At 44.9% G+C, this 20,317-nt stretch overlaps 4 protein-coding genes across 5 annotated transcripts; 3 read left to right on the top strand and 1 right to left on the bottom strand.

Moving 5' to 3' along the window:
- The first annotated feature begins 1,399 nt into the window (after window positions 1-1,399).
- Window positions 1,400-3,202, top strand: msx3 (muscle segment homeobox 3). Its single transcript, XM_084709746.1, has 2 exons — window positions 1,400-1,891; window positions 2,262-3,202. The coding sequence occupies exons 1-2, from the start codon at window positions 1,483-1,485 to the stop codon at window positions 2,672-2,674; spliced, it is 822 nt and encodes a 273-aa protein (XP_084565872.1). The 5' UTR covers window positions 1,400-1,482; the 3' UTR covers window positions 2,675-3,202.
- A 273-nt stretch (window positions 3,203-3,475) lies between these two features.
- znf511 (zinc finger protein 511) lies at window positions 3,476-6,338 on the bottom strand. The gene is made up of 7 exons (XM_084709745.1): window positions 5,706-6,338; window positions 5,439-5,518; window positions 5,107-5,308; window positions 4,828-4,952; window positions 4,374-4,649; window positions 4,064-4,160; window positions 3,476-3,771 (listed from the first exon to the last, which is right to left on the bottom strand). Exons 1-6 carry the CDS (start codon window positions 5,910-5,912, stop codon window positions 4,091-4,093), a joined length of 960 nt encoding a protein of 319 aa, XP_084565871.1. The 5' UTR covers window positions 5,913-6,338; the 3' UTR covers window positions 3,476-3,771; window positions 4,064-4,090.
- A 191-nt stretch (window positions 6,339-6,529) lies between these two features.
- adam8a (ADAM metallopeptidase domain 8a) lies at window positions 6,530-15,142 on the top strand. The gene is made up of 24 exons (XM_084709744.1): window positions 6,530-6,713; window positions 6,864-6,967; window positions 7,100-7,173; window positions 7,305-7,383; window positions 7,551-7,627; window positions 8,193-8,418; window positions 8,533-8,610; window positions 8,697-8,935; window positions 9,172-9,253; window positions 9,399-9,541; window positions 9,648-9,825; window positions 10,015-10,104; window positions 10,471-10,666; window positions 10,956-11,043; window positions 11,264-11,438; window positions 11,756-11,833; window positions 11,944-12,031; window positions 12,321-12,438; window positions 12,593-12,791; window positions 13,133-13,183; window positions 13,287-13,340; window positions 13,434-13,484; window positions 13,565-13,639; window positions 14,186-15,142. Exons 1-24 carry the CDS (start codon window positions 6,665-6,667, stop codon window positions 14,228-14,230), a joined length of 2,637 nt encoding a protein of 878 aa, XP_084565870.1. The 5' UTR covers window positions 6,530-6,664; the 3' UTR covers window positions 14,231-15,142.
- A 171-nt stretch (window positions 15,143-15,313) lies between these two features.
- spef1 (sperm flagellar and cilia associated 1) lies at window positions 15,314-19,455 on the top strand. Of its 2 annotated transcripts, none has more exons than XM_084708929.1 (7): window positions 15,314-15,524; window positions 15,799-15,910; window positions 16,355-16,508; window positions 16,594-16,645; window positions 17,813-17,888; window positions 18,219-18,318; window positions 18,748-19,455. In XM_084708929.1, exons 1-7 carry the CDS (start codon window positions 15,416-15,418, stop codon window positions 18,862-18,864), a joined length of 720 nt encoding a protein of 239 aa, XP_084565055.1. In that variant the 5' UTR covers window positions 15,314-15,415; the 3' UTR covers window positions 18,865-19,455. The 2 variants fall into 2 exon arrangements, with proteins under 2 accessions (XP_084565055.1, XP_084565054.1); XM_084708928.1 differs by having other exon boundaries at window positions 16,594-16,672; window positions 18,748-19,454.
- Window positions 19,456-20,317: the final 862 nt, after the last annotated feature.

The following is a 20,317-nucleotide window of genomic DNA, read 5'->3' as shown; positions in this document are numbered from 1 at the left end:
CCCATTTCTATGAATTATTTCAGTCGAAATGTTCGCAAGTTATATTAAATTAAAAAAACGATATTGTTATATTATAGGTAATATTTATATATTATATATATATAAATATTTGCCTTTCACGAAAATAAATGGAGAACTTGTCTTGAAGTCCATTATTTTTAATAATTGGGCATGGTAATTAAGAAACAAGCGTGTGGTATAGGCTAAATCTGGGATACGTTCCTCTACAAGGCATGGCTTATTCTTGGATAGCAAAAAAATAATGCAAAAAAATCGGCATGAGGATATAGCAAAAAAAAAAACTACTAAGAAAAAGAAAACACTGACAGGCTGTGGGAACGGTTTCCCATCAGCCATAGACATTCACTGTGGAGGACAATTGTTTAAGTGGAGTTAACTGTTTCTCTCTTTCCCCCAAGGTAGCTTCGGCTTTGATCCCGCCGAGGCTGGCGCCGGCAGAAACATAACTGTCTGCTGTATAAACTCCTTGACTGTGTGTGTGTGTGTGTGTGTGTGTGTGTGTGTGTGTGTGTGTGTGTGTGTGTGTGTGTGTGTATGTGTTTGTGTGTGACTGACTGACTGACTGACTGACGGTGACGGATTGCCAAGCGCTCGAAACTTTAAAGGCCTATACAAGCTTTAAATTGCTTTAATGTAGCGTGACTGACGATTATTCTTCATTGCTTCACATCCCTGGAACGGTTTTATGAGAGGATTTGTCACATTTGAAAAAGATGACAACGAAATAAGTCTGAAGAAAAACATTCGATCGAGTTATTGTAATTGCATTACAAATGCATGAGAAAATACACCAAAATGCAATGGAACATAAGGACTCCTAACCTTCGTTATAAATGACAGATATATATGAGACATAACGTTTAATATCATTCATTTCCTCACTCATCTGGGTTTATTGGAGCTATTAGATAAACACGGCACCTTTTTATTACACTTGTGTAGGGTATCTATTTTAAAACAGCCCGTCGTTCCTTATTGAGTGTTTCTTTGGTTTACAACAACACAAGGGGGCATTGAGATCCATAAAGGACTCCTAATGCAACCTCGATACTGCAATGAAAGTTATGGGGCACTCGATCCATGCTGTCTAAACCTTGACGGGTCTCATCAGAAGCATGTGCTCACCGACCCAGGATCAGCTAATCCAACCATTATTCGGGTTTTTAATAGAGAGAGCGAAGCAACCTTGGTCCCAGAGCAGCACACGAACAGCAACTTCGTCATACTTTATTCCTTTCGGGAACAAGCCTATCAAAACTCATGCCCGGGTGGTCACGTGATTAGCTCATACGCTGATTGGCAGGCGGTAAGATCACAGGGATACTTGTTGAACTTTAATAGCGGGTAGCAACGTTCGTGCGTAAAAGTTGAAGCCATATTCAGAGGGCACAGAGAGGCGTCCCGAGACAGGAGAGTAACAGGCTGTCGAGGAGTTACCATAGACTTCGATACAGAAGTTGCATGGCCCCGCTCTCGTGCGTAATGAATCCTGCGCAGGGATCACCAGCCACTGCTCAAGTGGATGACTTACCAGATGATCGCGACGACAGCAAGGAAACAGAACTCCAGACGCGCGATTTGGCGACGCCAGTTAAACGATGCAAAACCAAAAGTTTGAATCTGCCTTTCAGTGTGGAGTCCTTGATATCTAACAGGGCGCCGGGTCGGACTCACTATTCGTCAGATCCAGGGCTGGCTAATAACCAGACAGAGGTGACCGTTTGTCGGTCCCCAATGGGCCTTTACGCGGAGAAGCGATTTCCTCTCAGTGGGGGAGCTGACCTGTCTGACAGCCCTAAGAGAGAGACGGTAGAGCTCAGTGACAAGGAACAGTGCTCTTGGTTTCAAGCTGAATTCGCGTCACCTCCAAGTAAGTGTTCTTCAATAAGATGTCCATCCAAAAAAATAAACAAATAAGATTAAATGCAATGGGTTGGCTAAAAGTTTCAAACGCTACTTTGCTAAGCGTAGGCTATACTTTAAGTACATAATAGGCATATATCCCAACGATTCTGTTTCAATTAGGCTTGTAGCCTAATCTGTTATGGTGCCAACCGATCAGAAATCCTGTTTATATGTGTGCTGCCTGTATTGTTCTTTTCTCAAACACATTGTCCAATTATACATGATCTTGTCAACATTTTCTACAAGTACCGTATGACGTTTGAAGTTCCAACATAATTTCACATTATCTCTACTATCACAAATCATTAAACTCGTGAAATTGTATTATATTATAGGGCATCCTAGTCCACCACCCTGCCCCCTGCGGAAACACAAGAACAACAGAAAACCAAGAACCCCATTCACCACCTCCCAGCTTCTGTCTTTGGAGAGAAAGTTCCGTCAAAAACAGTACCTATCCATTGCTGAGAGAGCCGAGTTCTCTAACTCGCTCAGCCTTACAGAGACCCAGGTCAAGATCTGGTTTCAGAACCGGAGAGCCAAAGCGAAGAGACTACAGGAGGCCGAAATAGAGAAACTGAAACTGGCGACCAAACCGTTACTCCCGGCTTTCGCATTTCCCTTTCCTCTGGGCGCACATATGAACCCACCATCTCTATACGGCGCTGTTAACGGATCGTTTCCACGGCCAGCTTTACCGGTACCCGGACTATTCAGTGGACCCTATGGGATGTACTACCTTTCTTAATGCCTACTAACTGAATTGTTGGAAAGACCGAAGAAAGATACAGCTCTTTCTCCATGCAAACTCGTTACGGATTACTTCTCAGTTGCACCGTCCTCATTCCCGTCATTTGGCCTATCCGTTATATTTCTGGATTTTAAAACATAATCGCAGGTTAATTTGAAGGTCTAACTTTGTTAATTAAAGTAAAGTACATTTGAAAGCTAAGGTATTTTTCTGAGAACAGTATTGACATCCTTCATATTTTGTTGGCCTATTGTAACCATCAGTTGTAATAAAAAGACAATGGCATCTTCCGACCGACCATATTATTGACGTACGCAGTCGCTTAACCAGCCTACATATGCTATCGGTGCTGCCAAGATAAAGACCAATAGCAAACACATCTGGTTTCTCAACTGTTTGACAATTCATATTGTCTCGGTGTTGCTTAGATTGGAAAACGTGAAAGAAAACTTTTATGTCTATTTGGTCTAGCTGTGGCGTTTAAATCGGATTTTAAGGCCGCACTCACTAAATCGATGGAACAAGCCAACACATTTTATGATGCAAACTTTCTGTTTTTGGAATTTGTAAATAAAATGTATCAACTATTTTTGCAACCAAAATGTACAGCAATATAACTGGTATGGTATTTATATGTTATATAATGCAACTAGCCTAAAATAATAAAGATCTTTCGTTAGAAAAAAATAACATGGAATACTGTCTGTCAGTCCACTCCCATATTATGTCAATTTAAGAAGGACATTGTCATATCCACAGAATAATTTTAGTGTTCAGTAACCAAAAACAGTACATATTTATTCAATTTAGTTTATACAGGCTAGTGTCACTGAGATAGACGATCAGATTGAGTCGACATTACAAAAAGGGTTTGAATTATTCCACACATTTGTACTGGGGTAGAATAAATATTTCCAGAATAAACTAAATGTCCTGGTACTTTTAAATGTTACTTTGGTGTCATATCTTCAGTGCTTCTTCATCACATACACTATAAAACAGCAAGGAGACTAGAAGTTTGTTTACTCACTAATACATTTTGGAACTGAGAGAGTTGTATACAGCAGGCCTTCAGTGCTTCTTCAGCACATACACTATAAAACAGCAAAGGGAATAGAAGTTAGTTTACTCACTAATACATTAAGGAACTGAGAGAGTTCTATACAGTAGGCCTGTTTGTGGAGTTGACTGTATTGAGGGATGATCTGTTACTTGTAAAGAATTACTTCTCCAAGAATGTGTGCCACCATATGTAAATAGATTAAACATCTAAGCTATGATAAATGATCAAATTAACCTAAGCTTCATACAAAGCTGTACATGCAAGCAGTGCCCATTTCAGACTAACCAAGTCATTATGAAGTGAAATATTAAAGATCACCCCACCTCTTTTTCCAGCTTGGGTCAGGTTTGTCACTTCTTCCTTCCCTGACCCCTAAACCCCCGGACAGAGCCCTTGCCGAAGCACACAGATGAAGGAACCCTGCAACACCAGAACACCACATGTAACAGAAAACTCCATCGGCCAAACGGAAAAATACAAATTGAACTAAAAGCGCCTAAAAAAATAAATAATCTTGAATCTGAAAACACTTAGAAAAATAGATTAGTCTAGTATTGACAGTCGCATCTAGAACCAAGCTTTAAGGATATAGAAAGATTACAAGAAGTGTTTTTCCTGGCATAGCTCACCGACCTGTAGGAGTACCGTGGTTTCTGCTGATCCGTGGCGTGTGGGAGGGTGGAGGGACCAGCAGGATGCTCTGTGTTCATCTCTGAGGGGCCAGAAGTAGCTCCAGTGACCAGACAAATTGCCTCCTCTGGGGGGAGAGGGACCTCCATGGACTCCCCCTCCTCTGGGTGGATGGAGGCCATGTTGCACGCACCTTCACATGCACTCTCCACCACACATACACTGTCAGATACCTCCATAGTTCTGTCTGAAGGCTGCTGGATCTTCATGTGTTTGGTTCTGAAAGGACAAAGTAGTCAACTCTGAGGCCAACACAGCATAGAAACACATTCATAGATGATCCGTAAGCATACAGTATGGAGCACGGCGAGCCAGAGCTTGCATTTAAAAAAAGAGGTGCTACTGCCACCTGCTGGACACAATGAGAACACCCATGTAGAGTACACCCACTATTTACCTTCTGTTCTTTTTGGACTTGTCAAACCTGAAGTCTGGAGGATACTTGTGGATCCTTATCAGATGGTCTTTTCTTTGTATACCAGTCTTGAACTTTAGTTCACATCCCTCCACTAAACACTGGAACTGGAGAGGCAGAAAGAAGAGGAACAATACAATTGTGAAAATGTTTGCCTCTAACTACAATAACATTTTTCAGTATACAATATTTATTTATTCTAATTTATATCTAATACATATGTGCATTAGAAAAAGTTATATAGTCCAAGGTCTGGTTTACCATGTCCTGTTTCTGGGTGAGGATGGTGAAGAGCGGGTCATGCCACTCCTGTATGTGGATGTCCAGGAGGCGGGCGGAAGGCAGGGAGCGCTGGCAGGAGCAACACACGTGCCTGTGGAGGGAGTTGTAGTGGTGCTCGTATTCCTCAACACTGCTGAACACCTGGTTGCAGCCTGAGATGTGGCAGCCAAACGCAGACACGCTGAGCCAATGAGGAGTCAGGGGAGTAAAGATAGAGGTTTCTTATAGAGATTGTATAGAAACAGGAAGCTTGTTTTGATACCAAGGACGGAGACTAAAGGCTATTAGCCCTGACAGCCCACTGACAGTACCTGAGCTTCGGCGAGTTGTCTGCGTCTGCAGTGCTGCTGCTGAGATCCTGCAGGTACAGATGTCTGTGGATATCTCCATCCTACCAGGGAGACAGGATACATGATTGCTGCAAGCGTATGTTTTCTGTTCTGTATAATTCACAAATAGATAGCTAGAGCCCACTAGGAGTAGAAAGCTCAAGCTAGTTGACGAGCTCAATTCTCTGAGAGGGCAAATTGAAAATATCCCAATTCTACAGCACATAGATTTCCAGAGAAATAGCCTACCTCAAATATTTCGTGTTCCTGGCCGAGATGAATCCCATGAGGAGCGAAAGTAAATGGTGAAGGTGCTTCTTCTGTACCGCTATCTCCACTTGGCTGCTCCAACCTTCTACACTGCCACGATTTAGAATCTACCGGCAACGTTGGAATCGCGTCTATACTAATAATATTGCCACATTTTAAATGTTGTATTAACTCAGGCTGCAACATTGTCGTGCTAGGAATTTTTCATTTGCAGTTCACTGTTACAGCCAGATAATCTCAGGTAGATCCAATTTCTACACTACAGTCAACTACCAATGGAATGATGACGTAATCGGCGTGCGACACGGATATGATTGGTTTACCGGCATGGGCGCCTGATTTTGCTCTCAAAAAGTATTTGCTTGCAAGTTGCGTCTTCAACCACAAGAGGGCGATTAAAGTGCACTTTATGTTTAATGACATTTGTCAAGTCCTCTTGTCCCGAGTTTAATGTATGCTAAACACAAGCGACCCCGGGATTAAATATGTAACCAACATACACGTAGGCCTATACAAATTGAATAAAATTACTCATAACAATAGAAACATTACAGATCTGGCCTCTGGGGGACGTGCTGTTTGTCGATGGCCTAGCGCACAGAAAACTGATTGGAATTTAAAGATAGGCTAGTTGTCAAATTGTCTGTTGACGGTAGCCTAAACAAAATGGATGATAGCAACATTGATTACGAATTTACTTTGAAGTTGAATTAATCCAAATCTGGACCTTCCAGTAAATGTGACTCTTAACTGACTCAGTCTCGGTCCTGATCCGGCGGAAGAGCAGATTACTTCATGCCAACTTTCAGGATATGAGACCAACGCACAAGGCAGGGAGGCGTGGTTCCGGTATGGCTGTGTGATTTCCCAGACCAAGAGCCGAGCATTGCCATTGTCAGTCTAGGAGAAGGGAGAATAGACCTCTTGTCCGCAGCATCATGAGATGGTCTCATTGCTTATCCTTCTGTTTCTGTATCTCCTCATGGGGTAGGATATACATTATATATTTTTCTTTCATTTCTTTCTACCTTCTTTCCTTCTCTTTCTTTCTTTCTTTCTGTCTTTCTTTCTTTCTCTCTCTCTTTCTTTCTTTCTTTCTTTCTTTCTTCCAATTGAACATGGTTTTTATTATTTCAGGGATATTTGTGAGAAGCCTTCCTACATTACCTCATGTGACAGACTACCAAGTTGTCACACCTCGGATACTGAAAGTTCAATCACAAGGGAGTTCTTCTCAACAGGTACAAATGTATAACCCGGGCATTAAATTGTGGTTCAAATAATTTACTATAACCTGTCTTTGCCATAAGGAATGCCTCCTCCTCCTTACTCATTTTGAAACATGCCTGTCTGTGTTGCGTGTTTGTGTGCAGACATACCCTGATGTGGTCCAGTACTCAGTCGCTTTAGACGGACAGAACTACACTCTCCATTTAGAGAAGAACAGGTGAGATTGCACTGTAATCTGAGAATATGGTATAGAGCTAGAAAAGGGACCATCTGGAGGGAGAAAGTCTCCCGTCAAACACAACCCCCTCTTCATCTGTCCACCACTAAAGCTCTTTCCTCTCATCCCAGGGATCTTGTCGGAAAGCATTATGCACTGACCCACTACTCAGAAGACGGCGCTGAGGTTGTAACAACCCCAGATCATGAGGTACTATTTTGTTAACCGATAACTAATCCTAACCCGAGACGTCCCATCCTGCTTGTGTATGTCTACGTCCGCAGTGGGATTATTTATGCTACATGCCTTTGTACTGTACGTCAGATCACTGTGAAGAGACTCACGTCTAATAATGGTTGTGTGTGTGTGTGTGTCAGGACCACTGTTACTACCATGGGCACGTTGTGGATATGGAAGACTCCTCCGTCAGTGTGGCATTGTGCTCGGGGATACAGTGAGTGGCACTCTCAATGATGTCATGCTCTGCAATATTATTGATTCTGTAGAACTCAGAATTAGAGCATGACATACAATGTTATCCACGAGGGGTCTGTATGCATATGTGATCTATTTTCAATCAATGTCATGTAACTCGTTTCTATAGACTGGAGTAGATACTTTAAATAAAATATGAGAAATGATAGGGTCCTGAAATAATCAATTTATCGGCGTACGTCAGGAGTGATCAGTGCATTAGTGATCTATCCCTGTATTCCTCTAACACGGTCATTAAGAACATTAAAGCTGTGGGGCTACCCCCGGCCTCTGATAACCTGTAACCTAATCATCTCCTTATGGACACACAACGGCCTTACTGAGAGGACCAGACTTGTGTGATTCGAATCATCCTATTTGCTCATTGGTCTTTGCTCAAATCTGTTCAATGGTCCCAAAAGGGATGTCTAATTTTGCTACACTAACATAGATCTATGTTTGTCTTTATTAGGTCAAGTGATTTTCTCATTTCTGTTGTTGAAATGTTATCGATATAGGGTAAGAGTTTGATTTTTCTTGTGCAGGGGGTTTGTGCGTGTGGCTCAGCAGTCATACCTGATTGAACGTCTAGGGGACCATGTGACAGGAAAGCAGTCGAAGGGGGCGGAGCCTCGCGTGGAAGGGGAGGAGCTCCATGCGGTGTATCGGCAGGAACACCTGAGGAGAAAGAGAAGCTCCTGTTCCTATGACAACATTACAGTATACGACCATGGTTCCCTTCCATCTGGGATGTACCATCTTGGCAGCCTGGTAAAGACATGCACTCACATGCCCCTCTCTCCCAACACCAGACACAAGTACCAACAACCCTAACAGAAAAGATACATCAGCTCTATACATAAATAAAATCTCTCCTCTTTATAGAGAATGGAGGCCCAGACCAAGGCCCGGGCTGGTCAGCGCAGGGTCGTGGAAATGGTTATAGTGGTTGACCACACAGAGGTAGGTATAATAATCACTTCTATGTTATCATAAACTTCAAAGTGTCTGTGTTATCAACATCGACTCTACCTTTTTTTTTGTTGCAGTATAAGAAGTTTGGTGACAGGAAATTGGTGGAGGCCAGAATGCTCCAGGTTGCCAACCACGTGGACAAGCTGTATCACTCTGTTGGGCTGCGTGTGATGCTGGTGGGTCTGCAGATGTGGTCCTACCGAGACCTGATGGAGGTCAGCTCGGACCCTAACAAGACGCTGACACGCTTCCTGCAGTGGCGCCAGGACAGCCTGCTGAACAAGATCAAACATGACAATGCACAATTCGTCACGTAAGAATGAACGAGCCATCTCTTGTCTCTCTCGCCAATGAAATGTCTGTTTGTTTCGCTCTTTATACACTGTTGAATGTGATGTGTGTCATTCAATACTGTTGGATTGTGTTGTCTGGTCACTGTCAGGTCTGACTGTAACCCTACACACAATATTGATGCATGTTCCCTTGTGGATATGGTGCTTCTGATTTTGATGTGCTCTGTTCTGAATAGTTCTCCTCTCATTCTTTCAGAGGTGTGGATTTTCAAGGGTCCACTGTTGGCTTGGCGCCCACCAAATCCATTTGCTCTATCATATCTGGGGCTGTCAACGAGGTGGGTGTCTCCTGCAGCTGTCACCTGACCAAATGCGGGACAGTTTGCGTTGCTGTATGTGGAAGATCATCACTCATTTCTTCTGTTTTCTTTTCTTCTCTTCTCTTCCTTTATCTTATCTCCCCTCCACCTCTTATCTCTCCAGGACCATAACCAGAACCCAGTGGGAGTGGCCTCCACCATCGCCCATGAGTTGGGCCACAACCTGGGAATGTCCCATGATGCAACACACTGCCGCTGTGGATCGTCGGCATCTGCCAAAGGCTGCATTATGGCTGAGACAGTTGGGTGAGTTCAAACACACTCTCGCAGTAAAACCTGCGATACAAATACCATCGGTCGCAGCTTGAGCAGGACTAGCAGCTAAGGGTTGTGCGCGCGCGTGTGTCTGTAGGTTTGTGTATCCGAAGGGGTTCAGTAGCTGCAGCCAGCAGCAGCTCAGCACCTTCCTGGAGGAGGAGAATCCTTCGTGTCTGTTGGACTCTCCCTCTGTGGACCGCATCTACGGGGGACCTGTGTGTGGCAACGCATATGTAGAGCCTGGGGAGGAGTGTGACTGTGGCACAGTGGAGGTACGTGTGCACACACACACACACGCGCACACACACACACCCCACATGCATACACACACACGTACAGACCCCACATACAATACACACCCATGCACACAGAGACTTATGGACTCGCACACACCATGTGTCTGTCGGTTCATGTCCAGTGTTAGGGAACAGGAACTGAAGTCCTAGTTATTTCTCCGACAGGAATGCACGAATTCTTGCTGTAACGCCTCCACCTGCAGACTGAATGCCGGAGCCCAATGTGCAGAAGGAGACTGCTGCCACGACTGCCAGGTAACAGACACACACACTCGGCACAACCATATTCACACACGCACTTGTGGGTGTTGGATTGCGGATGCATTGTACAGCAGTTGGTGGTTGAATATTGAATGAAGGAAGTCTGCGTGGCATCACTGAGAGGAAGTGAGCAGGACGAGTCTGATGGGAAATCATAACTGATGTCACTTTTCACAGGAAATGACTAGACACACCTCACTGTTCGTCACCATCCACAGTAACTGCTAGGAGCGTGTCAAACCACAGCGGCTCTTTCGATGGCTGCCTACTCCTCCAGACCTCTCCCTAACCTCTTTTCTTCCTTCTCGTCCTCTTCTCCTCTCCCTTCTCCTCTCGTCTCTCTCTCTCCTCTCCGTCAAGCTGAGGCCAACAGGCAGCGTGTGCAGAGCCCGATCCGGTGACTGTGACCTGGCCGAACACTGTACTGGTTTCTCCCCTCTATGCCCCGTTGATTCCTACACTCAAAACGGGCTGCCCTGTAACCGCGGAAACGGATACTGCTTCAGCGGAGAGTGTCCTACTCACACACAACACTGCAAGAGACTGTGGGGACCAGGTAGAGTGACACTCAATTTTCCCGCGACTGCACTTCAACAACAGGAAGTACTCACGATGACCCTGTGTTCATTCGCAGCATCAAGATTTACATTTGAGAATCTGTTTCCCATGTACAGATTAAGCCTTGTGATTAAGTCTTGGCTCAATCTATGTCAGAGCAGCTCCCCAGTGTGAATCACAGAGGAGGTCTTACAGATGCTGTCGATGAGAGGCTTCAGGGTGGAGGGTTTGTCCTGTTTTCTTGATCCTGACAGGTCACTCTACATCCTCTATCTCTATGGTTTTAGATGCTGAGGTGGCAGACAACGCCTGTTTCCTGTCCCCAAACAAGCAGTGCAGGAAGAGCCTGTATGGACCCCAGAGGTGTCAGCCACAGTAAGAACCACAATAGCACTGTCTTCCTGTCTGGTAGAACTCTTATAAACCAGTTATTCTACATACAACTGTAGGCTGTGGTGACCAGCACAGCGACTGATTGTATACGTTACATTCCACATCGTTCCAATAGTCCTTGAACTCTGGTCAAATGTTGTTTCAGGGGAATGGGGTACTGACTTACAGGCTGACCTGTGATGTTGTGTTGGGGTGTTTCCAGGGAGATGTGGTGCGGGAAGCTGTACTGCACCGGTGGACGGACGTTTCCGGTTACACGTCACAAGTACATCCACACTCTCAATGGAGTGAAGTGTAACGAGGCCAGCATGGATGCCACAGGCAGCTCTGAGGACATTACTATGGTGCCCACCGGCACCAAGTGTGGCACCAACATGGTGAGAAAACCTGGCTATACCAAACAGCGTTACACTACTGCAAAGTACAAGATCCACTGGCTACATACATCAGCAGTACATTAGATTAGAGGCCTGAACCCATTACTCTGTGCCACATATGTTGATCTACCTATGTAATGCCTGCTGTGTTAGGCCCTTATCCGAAGCAAAAATAGTGCATTCAGGTTAAGGAGGTAAATGCATGTGATGGATGATTATTTGTCCCTGGTTAGTATATGGGCTTCTTGTGTAGAAGTGATTAGAAACAATAATGTGTGTTTATGTGAGGTCCTTGACTCTTCCCTTCTGTGGCTCAGGTGTGCTATGACCAACGCTGCCAGGACATTAAGGTGTACGGCACAGACGACTGCTCTGCCAAATGCAACAACCGGGGGGTGAGACAGTGACGCACAGCAACCATTCCCACAGCTCTCGTCGCTATCAAAGATTGACCTATGAGAACGTGTCTTTAAGCTTGTAGCTGACTGCATCTGCATTCTGATAGGTCTGCAACCATGAGAAGCAGTGCCATTGTGACCCTGGCTGGGCCCCGCCCTACTGTAATGTGAAGCTGTCAGAACAGGCTGCTTCAGGTACTGTGTGCTTCTGAGTGTGTGTCCCTGTGTGTGTGTGTGCGTGTGTGTGAGTGTCTAATAGAATGTGTGTGGTCTGGGTTCACTATCATTGAGCAACCTTTTCCCATGGTCTTTAACAACTGTACTTTGTTCTGATGAGTGAACAGGCAGACTGTAATTGAATTTGCCCGATAGTCTCAACAGATACGGTTACAGTTGAGTCTGTTTCCTGTGTTGATGTCAGATGTCATATTTACCCTTGAGGGATGCTGTAGTCATGGCCGTGTATGTGTGTGTTTGTGAACAGGGATGAAAACAGTTATCATCAGTGTATCCCTGGCTGGAGTTCTCCTCCTGCTCCTCATCCTGGTCTTTGGGGGTCTGCGATTCAGGAGAAACGGCAGGCAGGAACATTCCTCTAAAGGGTAGGAAAACATTGGTTCTGTCCCACACTAATAGTCAAAATCTAGAATAGGGGAACAGATGTTCTGCTATTCAACAGTACAACCACGAATAAGAAAGTGTTGTTCATGTGCGCCCCTGGAGTCAACTGTTCCCTGCCTGTGTGTTATTCCACAGCCCCATGCGCTCCACCTCTGGCCAGTCCAACCCCTTGTTTCAGTCAGGCAGCCCCCGCCAAGGACCCCCTCGCATCAGCCAACCCACGTTCGTGGAGTCGTCTGCTACCCAGGCCTACACCCCCCTCTCTCTGTCGGTGGGCCGGGCCCCCTGCAAGGTCCTCGCTGTCACCGTGGTCCCCAGCAGACCTGCCCCCGAGGTGGGACTCGCTCTCGGCTTCATCAGCTTAGCTTCCCGGAAACAGCCAGGCCGTACTTTATATTCATAGGCTTTCATAGAATACAGGACTGATGCACATGTCATTTATATCAAACGTAACTCAATTTGTGTGCAGCCATTGGGGGATAACAAGAGTGAATGGATAGTTGGATGTCTGGAGATAGTGGATAAGTAGTTGCACAGTTGCATAAGGGGTACCATTTGGGAACTAATAATCTGGCCAGACGTCAGTGCTTTTGTGCTTTTTTTAGGGCGGGGGGGGGGGGGGGGGTTAATGCTGCAGGGGTTTCATGAAGCCATGTCTGTCTCTGCCTCCAACAGCCTCCCAGGAAGACACCTTCAGGGCTGCCACCCAGGCATAAAACAGAACAGGTACAGTCGACTGATAACCATCACATGATGGACACATACTGATCTCTGCTTGTGTTGAGGAGAGAAGAGCAGCATATTGATGATGTTGAACTGATTCTCCTAGGTTGCTAGACCATGTCTGCCACCACCAATTGTTCCTGTCAAGAAGGTGTTAGAGGTGAGGATGAATATCTCCAGTTGTATAAATACTGCATGGGAGACGTTCTAGTACTATGGGAGAGATACTTACTTGAATGACTTGTTTTCCCAGCCTAAACCAAAGCCTCCATCCAGACCCTTGCCTCCTCTGAGTCCGAGATCGGTATGAACATACACATACAAAAACACAGACACATACTCCGGTCGCAAAAGCAATTCATAATTTGATAATTCCTTTATCAGGTCACAAAGCCAAAGCCTCCTATACCGTCTGTGAAGCCTGTTGTCATTCCCTCTCCGTGGAAACAGAATCAACTGGTGAGTCATTATTTCGACACTGATATTAAATGATACAGTGTTTTACAAAAGGATTGAACAGTGGTCAGTTTCTGTCTGGTATTGAATGTATGGGTAGTGTTTTTCCTTAGGGGCGGGGCCTATATTTCTTGTCCAGACCTTCCTTTTGAAAGGAGGGTCTGGAGAGAAAGTAGGGATTTTCCAGTTTAAATCAAATAGGAATCGTATTAGGAAGGGGCATGGGAGGGCACACGGCTGGCATTCAAACACCCCAGACATTGTTCCTGGCATTCAGCTATATAAAGATCCCTATGGTCCAAGCCTCTTATCCGGACAACGTCTTGGCATTTAGACATGTAACACACAGGGAGTGTCTGATGTTTGGAGAGTAAGTCAGAACCATTTAACCATCCCTTTTCATGACCGCAAACAGCTGTTTTTATATATGAGTTACCATACAGGGTTTAAATAATTAGAGAAAGAGACAGAGAAAAGGGAGGAGGCCAGGGAGAGGGAGACAGGAAATACTGACTCATTCCTGGTGTGTGCGTGTGTCTTTTTGTACAGGCGGCAGGCAAGGCAGCCTTAAAGCCCCCCACCAGACCCAGATGACGGAGAGGAACCCTGAGGTGACACCCTTTTAAATGGTCTGAGTGGAGTGCCTTTTGGCTGTCCCACAGGGAGAGGCCTGGCTGGCTGAGCAACTTGTCAAGCATGCCAGGTTCCTGATACTGAATGGGAGCTGGCCTGCATTGAACAGAGGCTGTCTGAGGAGACCTGGTCCTCAGAGTCTGTCTGCTGCAGGGGGAGCTGCTCTGAGGAACATCAGCCCCTACCTAAGCCTCGCCTAGTTTGCAGTTTGATCACTGTCTGTGCCTTGTGTGTGTGTGTGTGTGTTTGTGTGGCTTGTGTGAGTGTATGAAAGTGCTTGCGTGCGGATGTGTCTGTGATTGACACACTCCCACGCTTTCTTGTTTTATGACAACTGGCTATGCCGCCATGAAGATAATGCTGATGATGATGATGATGATGATGATGATGTGGATTTTATTTTAAGAAGAACTTCTCCTCTGTATTTAATGAGTAAGCACTTGCACAGCAAATTGTTCTTTTTATAGTTTTTTGACTCTTTACTGACTTTCCTTTTACTTCACCAACTTTCGGTACGACTCTTAAACAAAGCACCATTTTCAGGGACTCTTTTGTTGTCCCCTTGCACGAGCATGGACTTCTTATGACTGAGGGCCAAACTGCATTGTTAATTTCACCCTGTACTACTGTTTAGGGTTTGCCTTATGGTGTTGTTATTTTATGTCTGTTGACATGTTGCTGCTGATGTACTTTTGATCGATTTTTTGAATAATGTAAGGGATATTTTTATAGATGTTACATTCAGCTGGTCTGTTAGACTTAGTCTGAACCATTGTTCTAATTTCTGAACGTTTTGCATTGTACTGTATTTCTGTGCACATTTTTGTACCTGAAAATAAACTTGACAAAAAAGACTGTCAGACTGATGTTTTGACTTATATTTTGAGAATCATGTTGTGATTAAAATAATTCAATGATAAAATGTGCATATATTACGAAAATGTTAGTTGGCCTTGACTTCTTGGCCAATGTGAATTAAAATTGCGCAAACAACTGGTGAAGAAATGTTTGTCCTTTCTCAGTTGCCATACCTGGATGTTGGTTGCCCAGCAACAAATTAAACAACCTGTTGATGGAAAAGTGAGCTACATTAGCTAGCCAATGAAACACTATCGAAGTTATCTAATGTAATGCAGTAACAAAAACATGGATCAAGAGTTAAACGAAGAAAAACTGCAAGATTTGTATGCATGGATAGACAAAATACCGTTGTCAAGACCTAAAAGAAATATTACAAGGGACTTCAGCGATGGAGGTATATACTAACGTCAAAGTTAGCGCTAGTAGCAGTGCTACTACTATGCAGTAGACTTGACACAGTTTCTGTGCTGCATTTAAAGGGTCTGCAGTGTTGATTTAGTTTGGCAATGTATTCTGTACAACAACTGGGCATGTTTTCTCACTATTAATGCTGTCCAAAACAAGCAAACTCGCCGACATTTAGCCTACTTCTTGAGAGCCATGTTATACGCTGATGATGTACTGTCACTGTCTGACCAAAAATGGTGCCCCCTCTCTCTCTCCTCCAGTGATGGCTGCTGAAGTTGTGAAGTATTTTTTTCCCAAGCTCGTAGAGATGCACAACTACAGCCCAGCCAACTCCACACAGCAAAAGCTCAGCAACTGGGGCACTCTCAACAGGCAAGGAGGAAACCCTTTCTGACAATATATCTTTGGTGTGGAATAAAATATGGGAATGTTTGCAGTAAGATGCATTGCCTGCCTGCAGTGCACATTGACCTCTGCTCTGGGCAATGTTTTCCTCTCCACATCCTTGCTATGGGTCGTGAGAACTGTGATGGAAACACTTGCATTCTCTGACCTCTGGTCTGGATCACAGCCATGCTGCTGTACATAGCAGTGAGACCCAGAGGTTGCCACTCATTGAAAACATATCTTGTCAAGCAGTGTAAAGTATATTATGGGCCTTTTTCCTGGGAATCCAGTTAGTTCTGGATTAAAAACTAAACATATTTAGCAGACACTTAAATCTCTTTCTAGGACTACTCATGTGTTTATTTGTCCTGAAACCAGAGCTCATGATTTCCATAAACATGCTTTTTTTTTTTTTTTTGTGCTGTGTAGGAAGGTGTTTTCCAAGCTCAGTTTCCACGTGCCTGAGGAGACAGTGAAGAGGATTGTAGTGTGTGCCCCTGGGGCGATCGAGCCTGTGCTGTGCTTCCTCAGAGAGAGGATCGAGGAAAAGCCAGTGGAGCACACTGCTGGAGACACATTACTGGTGTGTGTGTGTGTGCGCGTGTGTGCGTCCAGAAACATGTACAGAATGGCATAATATGTAAAGAATTTATTTCCATCACTCTTAGGATCTGGAATACTATAATATCAGGAATCAGGAGAAAACCTCTCCAGCTTCAGGTAACAATACCTCAACCATAACAAAGGGTAAGGGAATCCTGAATACACTACATTATGTTCATGCATGTCAACTTAACATCACCAATTCACGCAGAGTTTTGAGGAAAAAAAAAACACTGATATACTGTGTAGTAAATTATATTATTTTATTATTTGTTTCCTTTCATCGTCATAAAAGGCTGTGGTAAATAAAATGAGAACATAGACAAATGTTTTTGTTTGGATGGACACTCATCCTGGTGTCAATTCAATGAGAGTCCAGCAGGCCAGCTCATGATCATGTGGTGAGGTGTGTGTGTGTGTGTGTTTGTGTGTATATGGGTTCATATGCTCAGCTGACGTGCAGCATGTCGGCACATTTGCACAGATGGCAGGGGACTGGATTTCATTTTAAGGGTTATTTGGAAGTGTCTCACACACACACACACACATATGCACGTGCTTGGAGTTGTGCTGACCCAGTGCTCCAGTCATCTGAAGGAGGGACAAACAAAGGACAGAAAGATTTCTTGTCTGGGGAGGCTGTTTCCTGTCACCTCTGTCCCACTGCCAACCATCTGACATCTTTGCTGAGGTGCTGTCAGAATTCCAATGTCAGCAAATGTTAACCACTCCCCCCGCACGCACACACACACGCACACACAGGGGTGCCACATCAGATAAGAGGAGGAATGAGGGTCAAGAGGCCAGGACCTTGAGGGAGGGACACCAGACATATCTTTCTTCCGTTTCCCACACCTCACCTCCCCCTTTGTCCGTACCCTCTCTCCAACCTCCACCCCCTCCCCTTTGTCCTTTCCTGTCTCCTTCCCTCTTTCTTCTCCCCTCGATCCTCACTCACGCTCACACAAAGGAATCCTATCAGCCCTCATCGCCAGATGGTTCTTATCACTGGCTAGCTCTCCCATCAACTCCTATCTCTCTCCGATTGGGAAGGCCGTGTCTGGTCCTCCTCCGCCCTCTCGACCCCTCCGTGCTCACGGGCCTTCGTTACATCGACCCCTACGCGTCTCTGCCACTGACTGACCCTGTCGACTGGGTGGTCTAACCACACTGCCACGGCCAGAAGGCTCCGATCCATCTTGATACTATGATGAGAGATGTGCGAGTCAGGCCTACGGCTGTGTCTCTGTGTTTCCATCCTTGGCTTCCTTATTTCCCCCCCAGAGGCCCGTCGGATCGAGGCTCAGCTGAAGGCAGAGCAGGGGAGGAAGAAGGAGAAGGCTGGTCAAGACAAAAGCAGGTGCCTCAGCAAATGCACAGCATACATGGTGTATGCTTCACCTTCAGACAGACTAGAATACTGTATATATACAGTATATGTTGTGTTTTGGGGGGGATAGGAAGAGTATAGCTCAGTGGTTAGAGCAAGGCATTGTATAATTATTTATTTACCTAATACATAAGACACCAAATAATAATAAACCAGACCTTACATTGTTAAAAAAAATGATAAGCTGAGTTACATACGGTAAACAAATAAAGATATAGATACAGTGCTGGTTATGCAATGAAACAAGCAGTGCATGTGGTTGCGTGTTGTTGAGTCCGGTGTGTGTGTCTGCTCCCACAGCATTCCCCAGGTGGCCCCGGGCTCTCAGATGGACCCTGCCTTCAGACTGCTGCTGGAGGAGAAGGAGCAAGCCATACTGGCCCTGCAGGAAACTGTGGAGGTATACACCCACACACACCCACCCACACACACACACACTAAGCCACAGCCACTCATACTTACACCCACTCACACACACACACACTGTATGTACACTGCTATGCGCAACATCCTCTATACTCAGGAAACACACATTGCTGACAAAATGTGACACACTCCCTCTTCCTGTGATGACCTGCTAAGGACGTTCCAGTTCATATGAAACATTGCTGACTGTGTGTGTGTGTGTGTTTGTGTGTGTGTGGTAAGCTGAGCCAGTAGTGGTCACTGAGTCAGTTAGCTCTCTGCAGATGTGAGCCCTCTTTAGCACAGCTGCTCATCACCAACGTGTTAGAGATAGTCAGCAAGGCACTGCCTTTACGATCTCACTAAGCAAGTTATGTTGTATTTTCACGAGTGTGTTGGTGTGTTGGTGTATGTGTGTGTTTAGATCCTGCAGATTAAGGTGAACAGGCTGGAGCACTTGGTGCAGCTGAAGGACATGCGGATAGAAGATCTGACACGTCATTTGGAGCGATACAAGGCCAGAAGCAACATGTCCAAATAAACAGACGCAAGGCTGGAACCTAATCTGCAATAATGTTTATTTCACACAGTCTAAATATACCAATATAGGAGACTATTGGTGATGGAAGAATATCATAACAAGATCATTATTTTCTCTACTTTTAATACTATTTCTCGTGGAATCACAGATGCCTCTTTTCTAACCATATTCCTTTATGTTTCTAAACTAAAGATGATGTATTTCACGTTTGTTTTGATGACATATTTGGGTCATTTTGCATCAGGTAGCTGTGTGCACTGTTTGATAATTGGTTTAACGTGTTTAATGACCAATGAGACCATGTGATTCTGTGTTTTATATAAATGTCATCTGTGAATTGGATGTGTTGCTACTACTGTGCCTTCAGCCTACCTGACCTCGAAACCAAGAGCTAAATAAACAATCCAGCCTGATACTGCAACTGTGCCGCACCGCCTATATGTGAGAGGACGCGGAACAAGAGAAGACGAGTGGCGAGGGGACAGGGGAGAGCAACGGGAGAGCAGAGAAAAGAAAAAGTTCAATTTCAGAAGTTGACATCACTTCCTCTAGAACTCTCGAGTGGAGCTCCTGCGTTTGCTCTTTTCAAAATAAAAGGAACTGCCAACGAAGCACAACTGTTACTATTGTCAGAATAGAGTGTGGTCTGATACCATCAGAAAGCAAGTCAGTCATGACCATATCTAGACTTTCTTTTCTGATACCTTACAAAAACCAGAGACCAGGCCCTGTGACAATAGACTCTGCTGCATTTGCTATCCACAGACTCTGAACAAACCTTCTCAGAAGACTTATTATTAGTCTAGCCCAAGCATGTGCGAGGACAGCATGTGTTTGCCTGCATGCGTGGGAGTGCCCAGTATACGTTACTGAGATGTAAGGAGCTTTCTTCAAAACTCTCCCTGCATTGTTCCTTACTTTTCCCAGGTGCCATTCTCAGTGGGCTGCTAATTGGTGTTTACGTGAGGCCTATCTATGTTGTTATAGCCCCTACCCTTGTCGAATAACACCACGTAAGTGTAGTCACCAACCAAGTCACCCCGTGTGTGTCTGATTAAGTTGTCGTCTTCACTTCTCTCCCAGTATAGAATAACACCTGATAAAATCTCCTTAAAGTCTTCTTGGACCCTGTTGGGCTGCTGATCTAGTCCAGCTGGATCTCAGATGTCTTGTTTGACTATGATGACTCACTCATGAAGCACCCCCCAAAAACATAGCAGCCCAACCCTGTCCTTACACTTCAAACAAGAAACGTTTTAAACAGTCCAGGTGATGACTCAAGCCACTGGCACGCCGGTGAGAAAGGACCACATGGATGGCGTTTGAAGAGACAGTTCATCGGGAAGAAAATCCCACAGTGAACTGAGGAGTCCTGCAGGGTGTTATCAGGGTGAATCACCCACAGGGAGCAGGGCAGCCTGGAGGTGGTGAGGCATTACAGGGATGGGCCTCT

The sequence above is a fragment of the Hypomesus nipponensis genome, chromosome 11 (assembly GCF_054491055.1).
Source record: "Hypomesus nipponensis isolate SF chromosome 11, ASM5449105v1, whole genome shotgun sequence".
NCBI classification, from domain to species: Eukaryota; Metazoa; Chordata; class Actinopteri; order Osmeriformes; family Osmeridae; genus Hypomesus; species Hypomesus nipponensis.
This window is presented reverse-complemented; position numbering and strand designations above follow the sequence as displayed.